At 46.2% G+C, this 17,654-nt stretch overlaps 1 protein-coding gene and 1 long non-coding RNA gene across 5 annotated transcripts in view; one reads left to right on the top strand and one right to left on the bottom strand.

The window, feature by feature from the left end:
* LOC120979751 (protein transport protein Sec16B-like) overlaps positions 1-17,654 on the bottom strand; it is a 269,654-nt gene that overhangs the window by 205,400 nt on the left and 46,600 nt on the right. For all 4 annotated transcript variants that reach the window (XM_040408708.1, XM_040408707.1, XM_040408709.1 and 1 more), the window contains 2 exons: positions 2,497-2,603; positions 2,083-2,197 (listed from right to left, as the gene is read on the bottom strand). In XM_040408708.1, the coding sequence (XP_040264642.1) occupies positions 2,083-2,197; positions 2,497-2,603 (222 nt within the window). The remainder of the gene's footprint in view (positions 1-2,082; positions 2,198-2,496; positions 2,604-17,654) is intronic.
* Positions 1,776-7,505, top strand: LOC120979754. The gene is made up of 3 exons (XR_005774380.1): positions 1,776-1,803; positions 2,666-2,667; positions 7,394-7,505. It is a non-coding gene; the product is annotated as an uncharacterized LOC120979754 (long non-coding RNA).

Raw genomic sequence — 17,654 nt, 5'->3', positions numbered from 1 at the left:
CATTGGGGGTCTGATCTGAGGTGTGAATAACATTGGGGTCTGATCTGAGGTGTGAATAACATTGAGGTCTGATCTGAGGTGTGAATAACATTGGGGGTTTGATCTGAGGTGTGAATAACATTGGGGTCTTATCTGAGGTGTGAATAACATTGAGGGTCTGATCTGAGGTCTGAATAACATTGGGGGTCTGATCTGAGGTCTGAATAACATTGAGGGTCTGATCTGAGGTCTGAAAAACACTGGGGGTCTAATTGGGGGTCTGATCTGAGGTCTGAAAAACATTGGGGGTCTGATCTGAGGTCAGAATGACATTGGGGGTCGGATTTGAGGCCTAAATAACAGTTGGGGCCTGATACGGCTCTGCTATTCTGTCTGCTATCCTGCCTAGATGTACGGTGCACTTTTGGAGTAATAAATGGGATTTACGAGATAAGTGCTGCGGTTTTGCTATGTGAGTAACTATCTCTTCACTAGATCCTTTTTTTAAAATATTGTAACTAACAAATATGGTTCATTTTTTATGATCTATAAAATAAGCATCACATATCATGGTGGGACATGTTTTCTGGTGGTGACTGCTCTGAAATGTTTTTTCTCTGCTTCAGTATGGCAGAGTTATGGTCAATGACTGCAACAGCTTAGCAGTACTGCACAATGGAAGTCTGCAATGCACCTCCTGCCTCCTCAGAGGCACGTACTGCTGCTCCATACCTCCTCCATGCTTTACGCTACAGTTCTGCTCTATCCAATTGGCTGTTGTGGATAAAGCACAAGCTGCCACCAGTTCTCCAGGAAGCAAGTGCATGGAAGCTGATTTCAAATGCCAATTACAGTACAACATGGGTAGAATAATACTAAATCGCAAGCAGCGAGGGAGGAAAAAATAACGATTAGGTCACCGCTACATGTGCACTATAGCACTGCAGAACTCGTGATGTTCCCCACAGAATATAATAACTCACATGTGAAGCAAACTAAAGAGGATCAGTCGGCTCTCCTGACATTTCTGTCTCAGTAAATACTCAATGCTGGAACATCTTTTCTTAGAATTCTATATTGTGCCATTCCTCTGTTATTCCTCCTGAAAATATATGAATACACTGGAAACTGGGTGTTACCAGGTGGTGATATGTCCCTACACACTTTGACAGCGTCCAATAAGTGCCGAAGGCGCCAATCAGTGTAGGGACACGCCCCTTTGGCAAGAAGTAATGTAACATTCAGTCGTCAATTTATACATATTCAAACATAATAACAAAGGAACTGTATTATGTGGAGTTATAAGAAAAGATGCTCCAGCATTGATATTTCATGAGGAATGTATTTACCAAGTCAGACATGTCAGGAACCGTGACAGGCTATCTTTAAAGGGCATCTGTCAGCAGTTTTGTCCCTATGACACCGGCTGACCTGTTACATGTGCGCTTGGCAGCTGAAGGCATCTGTGTTGGTGCCATGTTCATATGTGCCCGCATTGCTGAGAAAAATGTTTTAATATATGCAAATGAGCCTCTAGGAGCAACAGGGGCGTGACTATTACACCTAGAGGCTCTGCTCTCTCTGCAACTGCTTCGCCCTCTGCACTGTGATTGGCAGGGCCAGACAGTGAATATGTCATCACACCTGGTGCAGAGGGCGCAGCAGTTGCAGAGAGAGCAGAGCCTCAAGGAGTAATGGCAACGCCCCCGTTGCTCCTAGCATCTCATTTGCATATATTAAAGCTTCATTTTTCTCAGCAATGCGGACACATATGAAGATGGGGCCAACACAGATGTCTTCAGCTGCCAAGTGCACATGTAACAGGTCAGCCAGTGTCATAGGTGCAAATCTGCTGACAGATGGTCTTTAACTATATTTAACTCTATATGTATATGTATGTGTATATGTGTGTATATATATATATATATATATATTTATTTTTTTATTTTTTTATTGAGGGTAATTTATCAAGATTGCAGCAATGAACAAATGGGGGAGTCAATGAAACTGCATCTTAAATTTTTTAAAGGACCTGTGAAAAATTGATGAACTTCTCCGACTTGATATACACATTTTGCACACACATAAAAAGTGATGTATGACCTGTGTGCGTCCCTTTGTGGATGACCCCTCTCCATGTTCTGATCAAAGGCGGAAGTGCTGGCGGAATTCTGCCCCCAGTGCTCGATCTGATTGTTGTACATTCCTCTTCTCCCATCTGTAAAATGAAGAAAGCCTCATTTGAGGTATAAATAGATGAATAAATCAGGGACCGAATGCAGCGAGGACTATAATATAATTAATATAGAGCGGTTCCTCTTTAATTAGGAAAGTAGGTTATTTGATATAAATGGGGGCCACGGAGAAGAGCTTCCGATTGAGTCAAGCAAACAGAAATCTCATTTTGAAACTTTCGGCAGCACAGCCTACATGTACTCGGCAAATCTAATTCAAAGAACCATGAAAGGTATGGAAAGACTAAGAAGTCGAAAACAGCCACAAGGAAGGGCTATGTACCTTTCTCTCCAGAAACACCAACTGGAGGCTCATAATTATAGTCTCTGTTGCCATAGTTTTCTCTTTGTACGGCCTCGTAAAATCCATATCTTTCGTCATATCCCTGCCTGAAAAAATAGGAAGAGGTCACACAAATACAGCTTTTTTTCTGAAGATATGTTCTTATTAGATGTAGCGGTCGTAGCTTTCTGCAGAACATGCTCTGAGACCCGTCAGGTCATGAGATGAACATATAGAGCTCAAGCCTGAAAGCAACAACTAAGGTTTCATCTCGGCTTAAATCAGGAAGAGTTTTGTTATCTGCCAGGTAATATATGTATACATGAAGCTATAGGTTAGGTAGTGGACAGCCTGACAAGATTAGATACATAGACAGACAGATAAATAGATAGATATGAGATAGATATATGATAGATAGATAGATAGATAGATAGATAGATAGATAGATAGATAGATAGATAGATAGATAGCAAAGAAAATACACGGCACTCCCAAGAGAAGTTCAATTGTAGTGTCATTTATTCACCCATGTGTCATTTCAATCCTCTTACTGGGACTTTTTTATTTTTTTGTAGATAGATAGATAGATAGATAGATAGATAATATATACTGTAGATAATAGATAAATAGATAGACAGACAGACAGATAGTATATGAATAGATGAAAAATAGACAGATAGATTAGATAGATACCGTAGATAGATAGATAATAGATACATAGATGAACAATAAATAAATAGATAGATATAGTATATAAATAGATGAACAATAGACAGATAAATAGATTAAGGCCCCTTGCAGATGAGCGTGAGCAGATTAGGTCCGGATGCGTTGCGAATGCGTTCAGTGAAAAATGCGCAATTTCGCAAACAAAGTCATTCAGTTTTGTCTGCGATCGCGTTCAGTTTTTATCGCACGGGTGATAAAAAACTGAAGGTATACAAAAAACATCTCTTAGCATCCATCCGTGAAAAACGCATCGCATCCGAACTTGCTTGCGATTTTCACGCAGCTCCATTCACTTTTATGGGGCAAGCGTTGCGTGAAAATCGCAGAATATAGAGCTTGCTGCGATTTGCACGCAACGCACAAGTGATGCGTGAAAACCAACGCACATGTACACAGCCCCATTGAAATAAATCGGTCTGGATTCCGTGCGGGCGCAATGCGTTCACATCATGCATTGCACCCGCGCGGTATACTCGCTCATGTGAAAGGGACCTAAAAGTTACACAGTATATCTGCTAAAGGGACGCTCAACCAAATAAAAACACTCTGGAGCACTGCCTGCCTTCTACCTTTAGACACTATGAAATGCAGATACATATATAATTAACACTGGCTCACAGTAACCACAGTATATTTATTACAAGTTTAAAATACATTTTCAAAAAAAACATAAAAATCATAAAAAACATCATATAATAATGTGATAGTCCCGCACTTTTATCTTTGTATTCCTACATGCGGAGCTCTCTCATGTATTATCGGAAAGCCGTAATTTCTGATAATACATGAGAGAGCTCCGCATGTAGGAATACAAAGATAAAAGCACGGGACTATCACATTATTATAGATAGATAAGGCCTCTTTCACACTTGCGTTGTTGGGATCCGGCATGCACTTCCGTTGCCGGAGGTGCCCGCCGGATCCGGAAAAACGCAAGTGTACTGAGAGCATTTGAAGATGGAACCGTCTTCCAAATGCTTTCAGTGTTACTATGGCACCCAGGACGCTATTAAAGTCCTGGTTGCCATAGTAGTAGTGGGGAGCGGTATAATTACAGTCCGTGCGGCTCCCGGGGCGCTCCGATCACGTGATCCATGCGCTTGGGGCGCCCTGACGTCACTCTGGAGCGCCCCGGGAGCCGCACGGACGGTAAGTATGCTGCTCCCCCGCTCCCCGCTACACTTTACCATGGCTGCCAGGACTTTAGCGTCCTGGGAGCCATGGTAACCATTCAGAAAAAGCTAAATGTCGGCTCCGGCAATGCGCCGAAACGACGTTTAGCTTAAGGCCGGATCCGGATCAATGCCTTCCAATGGGCATTAATTCCGGATCCGGCCTTGCGGCAAGTGTTCCGGATTTTTGGCCGGAGCAAAAAGCGCAGCATGCTGCGGTATTTTCTCCGGCCAAAAAACGTTCCGTTCCGGAACTGAAGACATCCTGAACGGATTTCACTCCATTCAGAATGCATTAGGATAAAACTGATCAGGATTCTTCCGGCATAGAGCCCCGACGACGGAACTCTATGCCGGAAGAAAAGAACGCAAGTGTGAAAGAGCCCTTAGCTAGATAAATACAAAGATAGATCGATAGACAAACAGAGATCGATAGACAGACTGATAGACAATAGATAGATAATAAATAAATAGACAAACAATAAATTGATAGATAGACAGCAAAGAAATTCCACGGCACGCCCAAGAGAAGTTCAGTTGTAGTGTCATTTATTCACCCATGCATTGTTTCAGTCCTGGGGCTTACTGGGACATTTTTCTTTTTCTTTTTTTGTAGATAGACAGACAGGTAATAGATAGATAGATAGATAGATAGATAGATAGATAGATAGATAGATAGATAGATAGATAGATAGATAGATAGATAGATAGATAGATAATAGACGATAGATGGATCCAAAATTAGAATATCGTGCAAAGTTCATATATTTCAGTAATGCAACTTAAAAGGTGAAACTAACATATGAGATAGACTCATTACATGCAAAGCGAGATATTTCAAGCCTTTATTTGTTATAATTTGGATGATTATGGCTTACAGCTTATGAAACCCCAAAGTCACAATTTTGAGGTACCCTTTGCTCAGGGGGTATGGATTAATTAGCCGACTAGAGTGTGACACTTTGAGCCTAGAATATTGAACATTTTCACAAAATTCTAATTTTAAGCTGCATTAATGCAATTCCTTTTAATTTACATTACTGAAATAAATGCACTTTTGCACAATATTCAAATTTTTCGAGTTTCACCTGTAGATAGATAGATAGATGGATAGATAGATAGATATTTAGATAACAGAATCAAATAAGAGAATAGAAAATAGTTTTACTCTCACCTGAAAACAAAGGTCAGAAAAGAATGATTTTTTTATGTTTTCATGCCACTATCTACATTTTACTGAGCCTCACAATAGGATGATGCTTCCTGTCCTCTGGAGACACTTTTCGGCTTGTGCTGTGTACTCTTGGGGCAGAGTGCACAATCATCTCATTATCATCAGAGGGCAGGATTACAATGAAATGTAACACCTCCGGTACAAAGCTGGAGGCAGGTAACACACGATCCAGCATTAAAAATAGATGCTGGAGCCATAGATGACATCTTAAGCACTTCTTGGCAGTCGGTGCCATCAGATGAGTCAATGCTCTGAGCACAAGTATCAGATCTTCCTAGAAGCATCCTCTATACCCTATGAAGTTCTTGTCATGGCTAACCTCTATGGGACTGTCAATGTCAAGCTCACTGCATGGTTCATGGATGGAGAAGCAATGATCATGTGTGCTGCATCTGGAGCGATGTTTTCTGTATCTGTTAGATTCCAGTAAACATTGCAATGACCAAGGGACCACCTTGTCCTGACTGCAAAACACGCAAGACTTGTATCTCCATCAACGCTACCTCCTCCCACCAGGTTACTGAGCACCACTGTATTCCTCTACTTGTTACCAATACTGCGGTTCCAGCACCGGTTGCGGGGAAGGGGGGGGGGGTCACCCTTATGGGGACGGGTGCTCCACATTTGTACAGTTTAGGGCTTAGGCTACTTTCACACTTGCGGCAGAGAGATCCGGCAAGCAGTTCCGTCGCCGGAACTGCCTGCCGGATCAGGCAAAATGTATGCTAACTGATGGCATTAGTAAGACTGATCAGGATCCTCATCAGTCTTAAAAATGCCTGATCAGTCGAAAAAATGCATTGAAATGCCGGATCCGTCTTTCCGGTGTCATCCGGCAAAAACGGATCCGGCATTTATTTTTTCACCTTTTTTTCAGTCTGCGCATGCGCATACCGGAAGGACGGATCCGGCATTCCGGTATTCTGAATGCCGGATCCGGCACTAATACATTCCTATGGGAAAAAATGCCTGATCCGGCATTCAGGCATGTCTTCAGTTTTTTTAGCCGGAGATAAAACCGTAGCATGCTACGGTTTTCTCTTTTGCCTGATCAGTCAAAACGACTGAACTGAAGACATACTGATGCAAACTGAACGGATTACTCTCCATTCAGAATGCATGGGGACATACCTGATCAGTTCTTTTCCGGTATAGAGCCCCTGTGACGGAACTCTATGCCGGAAAAGAACAACGCAAGTGTGAAAGTAGCCTTAGCAACCGCAACCAAGAAGGTATTTAGAGCAAACTAGGGGTAATAGACTTCATATTCCATCAATGCCTAGACTCAGGGAGACTGCAAAGTGGACACATTTGTTCCATATCCCCCATGGAAATAGCCAGCCAATCTCTAATAGGTTTTAACTATATAACGAACCTGATGTTTTTTTTTTTTTATCATAAACTAATAATGGCTACATTTTAGTTTCTTCCACCTTCTTTTGACATGATGATTAAAAGGGCATCTGTCAGCAGTTTTGTCCCTATGACACTGGCTGACCTGTTACATGTGCCCTTGGCAGCTGAAGGCATCTGTGTTGGTCCCTTGTTCATATGTGCCCGCATTGCTGACAAAAATCATGTTTTAATATATGCAAATGAGGCTCTAGGAGCAACGGGGGAGTTGCCATTACACCTAGAGGCTCTGCTCTCTCTGCAACTGCCGCGCCCTCTGCACTTTGATTGACAGAGCCAGGCATAATGATGTTTTCAGTACCTGGCCCTGTCAATTGAAGTGCAGAGGATGCTGCAGTTGCAGAGAAAGCTGACAGATAAAATACAGTGACAAATAAACAAATACACCCAATCCTAACTAAATAAACAAAAAGAAAAACTGATAAAAAAAAAAAAAGGACAAACTAACACGCAATCTGCAATGTTCGCTGATTGCACTGCGGTCTTTGTTGTGAGGTGGGCACCTTTCACAATTAACTGAAAACTAAACAAAAAAAGAGAAAACCGCGCTGCTCAGGATAGGTATAAACTCACATTATCACATTAGGAGTAAAAAAAGGAGTGTCTTTGCGATGTTACTGCCCCTGACAAAGCGGAGGCAAAACCCGGGTCGGGCGTTTGAGGAGAGGACGTGCACATTTTATATGATTGTTGTTTTATGGATCAATCCTTGTATTTAAACTCAGTTGGCAGTACTTCACTATGTCGGCCTATTTCTTCTGTTCTCTAGGAGATCAGAGCATCGACTTTTGTGATAATCCATGCAGGATACTGAGGAATAACATCGCAAAGACACTCCTTTTTTACTCCTAATGTGAACCTATACCTATTCTGAGCAGCGCGGCTTTCTCTTTCTGTTTGGTTTGCAGAGAGAGCTGAGCCTCTAGGTGTTACGTCAACACCCCCTTGCTCCTAGAGGCTCATTTGGATATACTTAAACAGGCCCCCCTTGCCTTTGGTGCACCATCAATTATGTATCTATGTCTGCAGGACAGCGGTAAAGTTAGAAACTGTGGCGGGGTAGAGGAGCGATGTCTCCCAGCACTGCCATTATCTCTGATAGGCTATAGGCACTAGGCCTGATGTAATTATCGTTGTGCCGCCTTAGCCAGGCAGCGTACGGCTCAGGAAACAGGCTGGAAGAGGTAAGTAAGGTAAGTATTTGACTTTATTGTTTTTTATTTTTGCACCATGCTGTTGGGCCACTATGAGGGGCACTATGGGGCATCTACTGGCGGCACTAAATAGGGGTATTTTGTACTGGCACACATAAGGGGGCGGAGACTATGGAGATACTGGCTCTACTGGGGATACTAAGAGGAGGTATTTTGAGTACTGGCACACAGAACGGGGCATGTTTTATACTGAAACATTTTAAGGGGGCATTTTTGCACTGGCATGCATTATAAGGGGAGGGGGGAATTTCTGCACTGGCACGCATTATGAGGGGGCATTTTTTGCATTGGTGCACATTACAAGGGGGTATTTTTTGGGCTGGCGCACATTACAAGTTTTTTTTTTGTACTGGCACACATAGGGTATTTTTGTACTTTGGTCCTGCAATGAATCGAACAATGCATTAGTGATGAGTTTCTTCTTTTTGGCTAACAATATAGAATATTTTAAAATCAGAAGCCGTTCAAGATGACAAGCATATACTGTATTTTTCTGCTCATAAGACGCAACTTTGAATCAATTATTCAATTAATTAAAGCTCATACAGTACATCACATCATACCATTGGTCTACTGTCTAGCAGATGAACAATCTAATCACTAATCCAAAGACACATATTAGGGGGCATGTTTCTACTGTCACACATTATAAGGAGAATTATTACTACTGGGGGTCTATGTTGAACATGATTACTAGTATGGGCACAATGGGGCATTATTACTACTGGGGGCACTGTTAACACTAAGTGCACTCTGGCAGATAACTGGTGGGACTTTTGGGGACCACTATTACTGTGGGGGACACCCTGGCACAGTATCAGCATAGCACAATTATTTTGGGGGGACATCATGTTTACACTCTTAGTGTCGGACATTATTTGCTGGGTGCAGTTATTCTTTAGGGCACTGTACCAATAATTATTGAAGGGGGAACTATCTGTATGGTTTTAGTATTTTCAGGGAGGCTGATTCTGCAGTATAGTATTGGGGAGCAGAGAGGGAACAGTATTGGGGGTTGCAGGATGGAGCATTATGAAGATGGGAGGATGATTGAAAAGTAGGAAGGTAAGATGTCTGCCAGCTGAACTCTTGCACCAGGACCCATGAGCCTTTAGCTCAGCTCTTGCTTTTGTCCATATAGCATACCACAATAACCCATAAACTATAAAGTCTAATAACTATGTGTAAATACTTCAGGGATCAGTACAGAGATCTATCCCATCATCTATTTATCCCCAGGACTGTGACGAGGGGACATCCTCTGCGTCTGGAGGAAAGAAGGTTTGTACACAAACATAGAAGAGGATTCTTTACGGTAAGAGCAGTGAGACTATGGAACTCTCTGCCTGAGGAGGTGGTGATGGTGAGTACAATAAAGGAATTCAAGAGGGGCCTGGATGTATTTCTGGAGCGTAATAATATTACAGGCTATAGCTACTAGAGAGGGGTCGTTGATCCAGGGAGTTATTCTGATTGCCTGATTGGAGTCGGGAAGGAGTTTTTTCCCCTAAAATTAGGAAAATTGACTTCTACCTCTTCTACTTCTACCTCAGGTTTTTGATTTTCCTTCCTGTGGATCAACTTGCAGGATAATAGGCTGAACTGGATGGACAGATTTTTTTTTTCAGCCTTACAAACAATGGGGGTCATTTACTAACCAGAAATCTGCCTATATTAGGCGTATTTTCCTTTCCCCTGCTCACACCAGGTAAAAAAAAGTGGTCGTGGCGTGGGCAGCGAAGGCTGGCAGGCCCATCTCATTTACCATTTTCGTCACCTGGTTTAGGAAGCTGTCTTACATTTAGAAGTGGATCCGCCAAACTTATGTAGAGGCTGGCGTCTCTAGATAACTCCGGTTGATCCACCGCCAGCTATAGGGGATATTAAGACCGGCGTCTAAAATGCTGACCCCTTATGTTACTATGTTACCTAACGCAAGAGCATACGTATACATCTACATACAATGATTATTATTCTGTTGCTTTTATTCTGTGGTACCAGACGTCATCAGACGTCATCTCTTAAACGTTCGTCCTAGATGTGAGCAGGAGAACAGGTACTTAAATGAATAAGGGTACTTTCACACCAGCATTAAAGTTTTCCGGTATTGAGTTCCAACCTAGGGGCTCAATGCCGGAAAAAAAATCAGTTTTATCCCAATGCATTCTGAATGGAAGGCAATCCGTTCAGTATGCATCAGGATGTCTTCAGTTCAGTCATGCGGCGGTATTTTCTCCGGCCAAAATTACGGAACACTTGCAATCTGGCATTAATTTCCATTGAAATGTATTAATGCCAGATCTGGTACCATGCGCAGGCCTTTGAAAATGTGAAAAAAATAAATACCGGATCCGTTTTTCCAGATGACACCGGAGAGACGGATCTGGTATTTCAATGCATTTGTCAGACGAATCCGCATCCAGATCTGGAAACAAATGGTATCCATTTGCGCACGGATTTCCGTATCCGGCAGGCAGTTACGGCAACGGAACTGCCTGCCGGATTCCTCTAACGCAAGTGTGAAAGTACCCTTAGGCCTCTTTCACACGGGCGTCATGTTTTTTGCCCGGATAAGATGCGGGTGCGTTGCGGGAAAATGCACGATTTTTCCGCGCGAGTGCAAAACATTGTAATGCGTTTTGCAGGCATGTGAGAAAAATCGGCATGTTCACAGAAGTTCGGGTTTGGGTTAGGTGTTCTGTAGATTGTATTATTTTCCCTTATAACATGGTTAAAGGACCTGTGGTGACGTCACTGCGCTCATCACATGGTCCATCACATGATCTTTTACCATAGTGATGGATCATGTGACGGGCCATGTGATGAGCGCAGTGACGTCACCACAGGTCCTTTACCCAGGTCCTGAAGAAAGAAGACAGAAGAGAAGCCGGGCTGCGCGAACAAGTGGATTAAGGTGAGTTAAAAAAATAATAATAATTTTAACCCCTCCAGCCCTATTGTACTATGCATTCTGTATTCAGAATGCTATTATTTTCCCTTATAACCATGTTATAAGGGAAAATAATAATGATCGGGTCTCCATCCCGATCGTCTCCTAGCAACCGTGCGTGAAAATCGCACCGCATCCGCACTTGCTTGCGGATGCGGTGCGATTTTCACGCAGTCCTATTCACTTCTATGGGGCCTGCGTTGCGTGAAAAACGCACAAGATAGAGCATGCTGCGATTTTCACGCAACGCACAAGTGATGCGTGAAAATCACTGCTCATGTGCACAGCCCCATAGAAATGAATGGGTCCGGATTCAGTGCGGGTGCAATGCGTTCAACTCACGCATTGCACCCACGTGGAAAACTCGCCCGTGTGAAAGGGGCCTTAGTGTGTACTTTTGAGAACATTTCAGGTCCAAATGAATGGTAACCTGAACAGCCAGCAGTCAATCAATAGGTTAAAAATAAACCCGGCTCTTTTATATTTCAGCATCTCAGGAGCAGGTGACCCCACCGATCATTTCTGTAATAGCTGTAAATATGTGCAAAAAACCTTCTGTAGCCGCCAGCTCCCCTCTGGGTGCAAAGGCACAAGTCTAACATGATCATTATCTGCTGTTCAGAGAAAGAGATGACGGCATAAACAAAACTAGATTACATTTTTTCTTTAGTGTTTTTTTGTCACTCCATGGTGACTTCCATGGCAGATTTGGCTCATCTAATAGTGCTGTGCTTCAATTATAATAATTTCCTATTTATATGGTGTCACCTTACTGAGAGCTTGATGTGGCGGTTGTACATTCATAATAATAGCAACAGAGCGAGGCGCAGACATAGCGTAGGGCGGACTGACTTAGGGGGAAGACTGTAGGCTAGGAGAGGGTTAATGTTGCTGTGATTTTGCATGGTAGGGGGTTGGTTTTTGAACTAAGGTGGGGAGTAGCTGGTAGTTTGGCGGGCGGTATATAAGATATATAAGATATAGAGGGAGGGGTTTCGGGCCAGTTGCCAGCTAGAGCCAGCGAGATTTTGTGGTGTCATGGCCTCTTTGGATGAGCTTTTGGCATCGCTGCGGGCCGCGGCCCTTCTCCTCCGGTTGTGGCTGCTCTTAATCCCCCTTCTTCTCCTCCGGTTGTGGCTTCTCCTCCGGTTGTGACCCCTCGGATCCGCCGACGGATTAGGAGCCCCGCCAGGGACCATCCGCTGCGGTCTGAGGTGTCCGTTGCCAGTCGGACTCCCAGGCGCAGAGGGAGGAATTCGGTATTGCGTGGCAGGCCGGCGGGAGAGGGTTGGGCTCGTCCCAGACCCGTCTCCCTTTCAGCAAGGGGGAGGGAGCGTTTGCAGGCGGCTGCATCCCCGCGAGATGTCCCGCGCGGGGAGGGAGCCAGGAGGGCCTTACCTGAGGCACGAGGAGGCAGTGCGGCCGGGCCGTCTCATGGCTTGGGCCTTCCGGCTGGGGATGGTGTTCTGTCTCCTGCGCTGCGGCAGATGGATTCGGGCCGGCAGTTTCAGAGTGAGGGGGCTAGTGATAGCGCAGAGGCTGGTATGGAGGAGAGAACGTTGCGGCCCCTAGTGGTGGGTCGGCGACATTGCACCCATTCGGTGACCGGAGGGGATACTTTGGCTCCGCCCCCTGAGCGGTGGCATGGAGCGGCGGCTTGCAGTGCAGCTGCTGCAGAGTCGGTTCAGGTGGGGGCAGGAAGGATGGCTAGAATGCGGCCAGGTGATGAGGCCCTCCCGGCTGGGAGAAGGATGGTTACCCTCCCCTCCCCTCACGTCAGCGGCAGGCGGGGGAGGCATCGCAGTTAGAAGAGGGCGAACTGGATTCAGGAGTGGACGACACGGCAGGCGGAAGGGACGTTTCGATGCTGGAGGACGCCGTGCCATGCAGAGCGAGCACGCAGGTGGGAATGTCTGAGAGAGGATCTGCGGCTGCCGGAGGATCCATCCGGGGACGGCCAGGTGAGATGACGTCGTGTCAGATGCCAGTTGGGGGTGCAGAACAGCATAGTGGGGGGGGGGGTTCTGAAGTCTTGGCTCGGGAGGTATTGTCTGGTATGCTGTCATTGCTATCGCGGTTGGGGACCGGAGCGCCTGCATCCCCGGCGTCAGTTTGGGCGTCTGCGCAGGCGTTGGATCAGGGGATGGTACACAGTTCTGTTGGGGCTGGGGAAGGTGTCGCCGCTGTTGGTTTGCAGGCCTCAGGATCAGGGGCGGTGGCGGGAGTTAGAAGCGACGTGGGGGATGGAGTTCGGTTGGCGGACGCGGCGAAAGGGGAAATATATGTGTGTTTTTAGGGACCGCTGGGGGCTCACTTGAAACTGGAAATTAGGGATAAGATATGGAAGGATGAATATGTAGAAATATTCTCATTGCTTCCTTTGGAGAAATTTAACTTAGACAGGGGTAAACCGGACGAGAGTAAGAAAGAGGAGGAAGAAAGGAGGCGGTATAGATTGATCCCACGTACGTTTCAAAATTGTCTTCAAGCCTTTGCGATTTTGGCCAGCGTGGTTGGTGAAAAATCACCCGAACATTGCTCTGCACTGTTCTGCTATATGGATGTGACAGGGGAGGCTCATCGGACATATGGGGGTGTGGCGTGGCTTAGGTATGATCAGCAGTTCCGGCAGCGGAAGGCGGTCGGGCCTAGCATACGGTGGGATCATAAGGACATTGGTCTCTGGATGCGGTTGATGGCGGCGCCTAGGGGTGGTTCTCAGCCCTTTCGGGGATGGGCCGGGGGTCCCTCAGATTTGCAAGGGGGAAATAGAAGGGGTTGTTGCTGGCAGTATAACGAAGGACATTGCAGGTTCTTGTCAGACTGCCGGTACAAGCATGAGTGCTCGGATTGCGGTGGCTCCCATAGTTTGTCGTGGTGTTTCAGGCGAGGGAGGGGCAAGGGACCCGAGGCTACGCAGAAGAGGGGTGACGCCGATGAGGGTGGAAGAGATGGAGCCTTATTTAAGGAGGTATCCAAATAGGAAGGTAGCTCAGTTGTTGTTGGCGGGGTTTACTGGGGGTTTCGTGATTCCGTGTAGTTTAGTTGGGCCGAGTATGTCGGCTCGGAATTTGACTTCAGCGTTGCGCCATCCGGGTGTTGTGAGGGATAAGATTGAGAAGGAGGTGGCGGCTGGCAGGGTTGTAGGCCCCTTTAAGGAGTGTCCATGTCACAGCCACTATCTCTGACTGTGACCTTCCGTCCTTGCTCGTTCGGCGCTCCTCGCTGAAGTTTTGTTTCTATGTGTTATTTGTGGTTCTGTATGGGTTAACTCCCCTGTGCCTAATTGGAGTTAATCCTCTGTCTGCTCCATGGGTGTGGCTTCTCTGCTGCACCCATGGAACCTGTATATAAGGCTGAGGTTTCCTCAGTTCTGTGTCAGCTCTCCTGATGTGTGTTGTCTTGTCCTGCTCCTTGTTTGTACTCACTCTCCCATGCTGCTGACCCATGGGATCCGTGTCTGTCTGTCTGTGCTCTGTGGGTTTCCTACTTGTTCATTCCCGTCCTCTTTCCTGTCTTTCTGTTATCTGTTCTGCAAGTTATGTTTTAGTCACTTTGTGTGTATTCATATGTCTGTGTTCAGCAAGCCCTTGCTGCACCTTTCTTTGCAGCAGAGTGGCATGCGCAAGGCCATGCAGTTTACTACTGGTGGAGCAAGTCCTTCACTGCTCATTGCCACTCCTGCTCCCTTGCGTGAACTCCTGCTTGTATTTTTAGTTACCTTGTGTGTATTCATATGTCTCGGTTCAGCAAGCCCTTGCTGCAGCGCGCCTAGCTGCAGAGTGCTATGCGCAAGGCCACGCAGTATACAACTGGTGGAGCAAGTCCTCTGCTCATTGTCACTCGTTGCTATGTACCTCTGCTTGTGTTATTAGTTGCCCTGTTTGTATTTGCCTGTCTGTTATGTATGCCTATGTGCCGTCGGTACCTTCTGGTACCTGTTGTCCATTCGTTCCTGCTGTCACTGTCTAGTTCACGCTCCAGAGTGGACCCTGGCAACGTCCTGCTGCAAAGTCTAACCCTACCATCTGGGGCCCTAGTGAATACCAGGAGTTGCTTAGTCACGCCCCTCTGGAGTATTACTAGACAGTGGCGCAGTGGGGGTTTTCTCCCACTGTGCTGACGGTACATAGAGCTCATGTTTTGTCTGTGCTGCCTTCCCTGATTTTTGTTTGTGCAATAAACTCTTGTGTGTCTGTATCTGATTTCCGTTTGTTTATTGCTTGACGACGCGGTGGTCTCTCCTGGGACCTCCAACTCGTGACAGTCCCTTGCCGGATTTGTGGGTGTCCCCATTGGGTTTGGTGCCTAAGAAGGAGCCCAATAAGTTCAGGCTTATTCATCATTTGTCCTATCCGCAAGGGGGGTCGGTGAATGATGGGATAGCGCATGAGTTGTGCTCTGTTTCGTACACGTCTTCTGATGCGGTGGGTTAGGCGTTTCGGGCAGGGCGCCCTGCTCGCTAAAACGGATATTGAGGCTGCTTTTCGGTTGTTGCCCATCCACCCGGATAGTTTGCAATGGGAAGGTTGTTTTTATGTTGATTGTTGTTTGCCGATGGGCTGTGCAATTTCTTGTTCATTGTTTGAATCGTTTAGTTCGTTTTTGGAATGGGTAGTGAAACAGGAGTCGGGATGGAATTCGGTTCTGCATTATCTGGACGATTTTTTGTTTTTAGGTCCTGCCGACTCCAGGGTGTGTGCTGTTTTGTTGCATACGATGGAGCGAGTGGCGGCGAGGTTTGGGATCCCTTTAGCTAAGGGGAAAATGCAGGGGCCTTCCACGGTCATAACGTTTTTGGGGATTGAGATTGACAGTATGGCCATGGAATGTCGGCTACCCGACAACAAGGTGTCTGATTTGTTGGATGAGGTTGTCTTCCTACGGAGAGCCAAGAAGGTTCAGCTCAAGCGGGTTCAGTCGGTATTGGGCAAATTGAATTTCGCTTGTCGTATTTTGGCGATGGGACGGGTTTTTTGTCGGCGTTTGACGCTGGCTACGGCGGGGGTTACTGCCCCGTTTCATTACTTGCGGTTACCGGCTGCAGTAAAGGAGGACTTGGCGGTGTGGGAGATTTTTCTCGGGGAGTACAATGGGCGGTCTATGTGGATGGAGGGGGTGATTAGTAGCGTGGATTGGAATTGTTTTCGGATGCGGCAGGTTCGTGTGGATATGGTGTTTTTTGTCAGCGGCAATGGAGTGAGGAGGCATGGCCGGAGGAGTGGAAACAGGCTGGTTTCCTTAGCAAATTGGTATTGTTGGAACTTTTCCCTATTGTTTTGGCTACTGAGTTATGGGGGGACTGGCTCAGCGATCGGCGGGTGCGTTTCTACTGTGATGATATGGGTGTGGTACAGGCGATTAATAGTCAGCCAACTCTTCGCCGGTGTTAAATTTACTCAGGCATCTGGTGTTGAGGGGATTGCGGTTGAATGCATGTTTTGTTGCTGTGCATGTCCCGGGGGTAGATAACTCACTTGCTGATTCCCTTTCTCATTTCCAGTGGGATCGCTTCCGCAGCTTGGCGCCGGGTGCCGAAGTCCAGGGGTTGCCCTGTCCCCAGTGGCTCTGGAGCGTGGCCTTGGGGTGTCAGCAGACCTGATTAGGCAGTCGCTTAGTAGAGGTATGTGGTCGGCCTATTCATCGGTGTGGTCTTTGTGGGAGGTATTGATAGAGCGGGTTGGGGGTTGCAGTTCGGTTGATGATTTTAGGACGTTATTGGTTTTTTGGGTGGGTTCGTGTTATGCTGCGGGTTTGTCTTTCTCGGTCGCTTCAAAGAGGGTAGCGGCGGTGGCTTTTTGGTTGCGCTTGCGGGGACTGGCTGATGTGTCTAAGTGTTTTGTGGTTCGGCAGGCGTTAAAAGGTTATCGTCGCGGGGTGATTCGGAGGGACACTAGAAGGCCAGTTTCTTTTGCTGTGTTGCAGATGTTGTGGGAAAGGGCTGGGTCTGTTTGTGTGTCAGAATTTGAAGTGCTTTTGTTTAGGGTTGCATTTTCACTAGCCTTTTTCGGAGCCTTTCGAATTTCAAAATTGGTAGCGGCAAGTCGTACGGGTGGTGGAGGTTTGTTGTGGGAAGATGTAAGGTTGTTGGAAGGTGGTTTGCGGTGTGTAATACGCAAGTCTAAAACTGATCAGGAAGGTAAAGGTGTGGTTTTGTGGCTTAGGCCGTTGGGGGGTCGGTACTTTGTCCAGTGCGTTGCGTTGAGGAATTTTTGGGAGTGCGGCCCGACAGAGCGGGTGCATTGTTGGTTCACCGGGACGGTTCGCGGTTGTCTCGCTTTCAATTCATATCTGTTTTTAGGAAATGTTTGTTGGCTGCGGGTCTGCCCGTTACGGACTATGCATCCCATTCGTTTCGGATAGGGGCAGCAACTGAGGCAGCCAGGTGGGGGCTGGGTGAAGAGGTTATTAAGCGTATTGGGCGTTGGGAGTCGGATTGTTTTCAC

Source organism: Bufo bufo, chromosome 9, assembly GCF_905171765.1.
Source record: "Bufo bufo chromosome 9, aBufBuf1.1, whole genome shotgun sequence".
NCBI lineage: Eukaryota > Metazoa > Chordata > Amphibia > Anura > Bufonidae > Bufo > Bufo bufo.
Note: the sequence above shows the minus strand (reverse complement) of the source record. Positions and strands in the feature narration are given on the sequence as shown.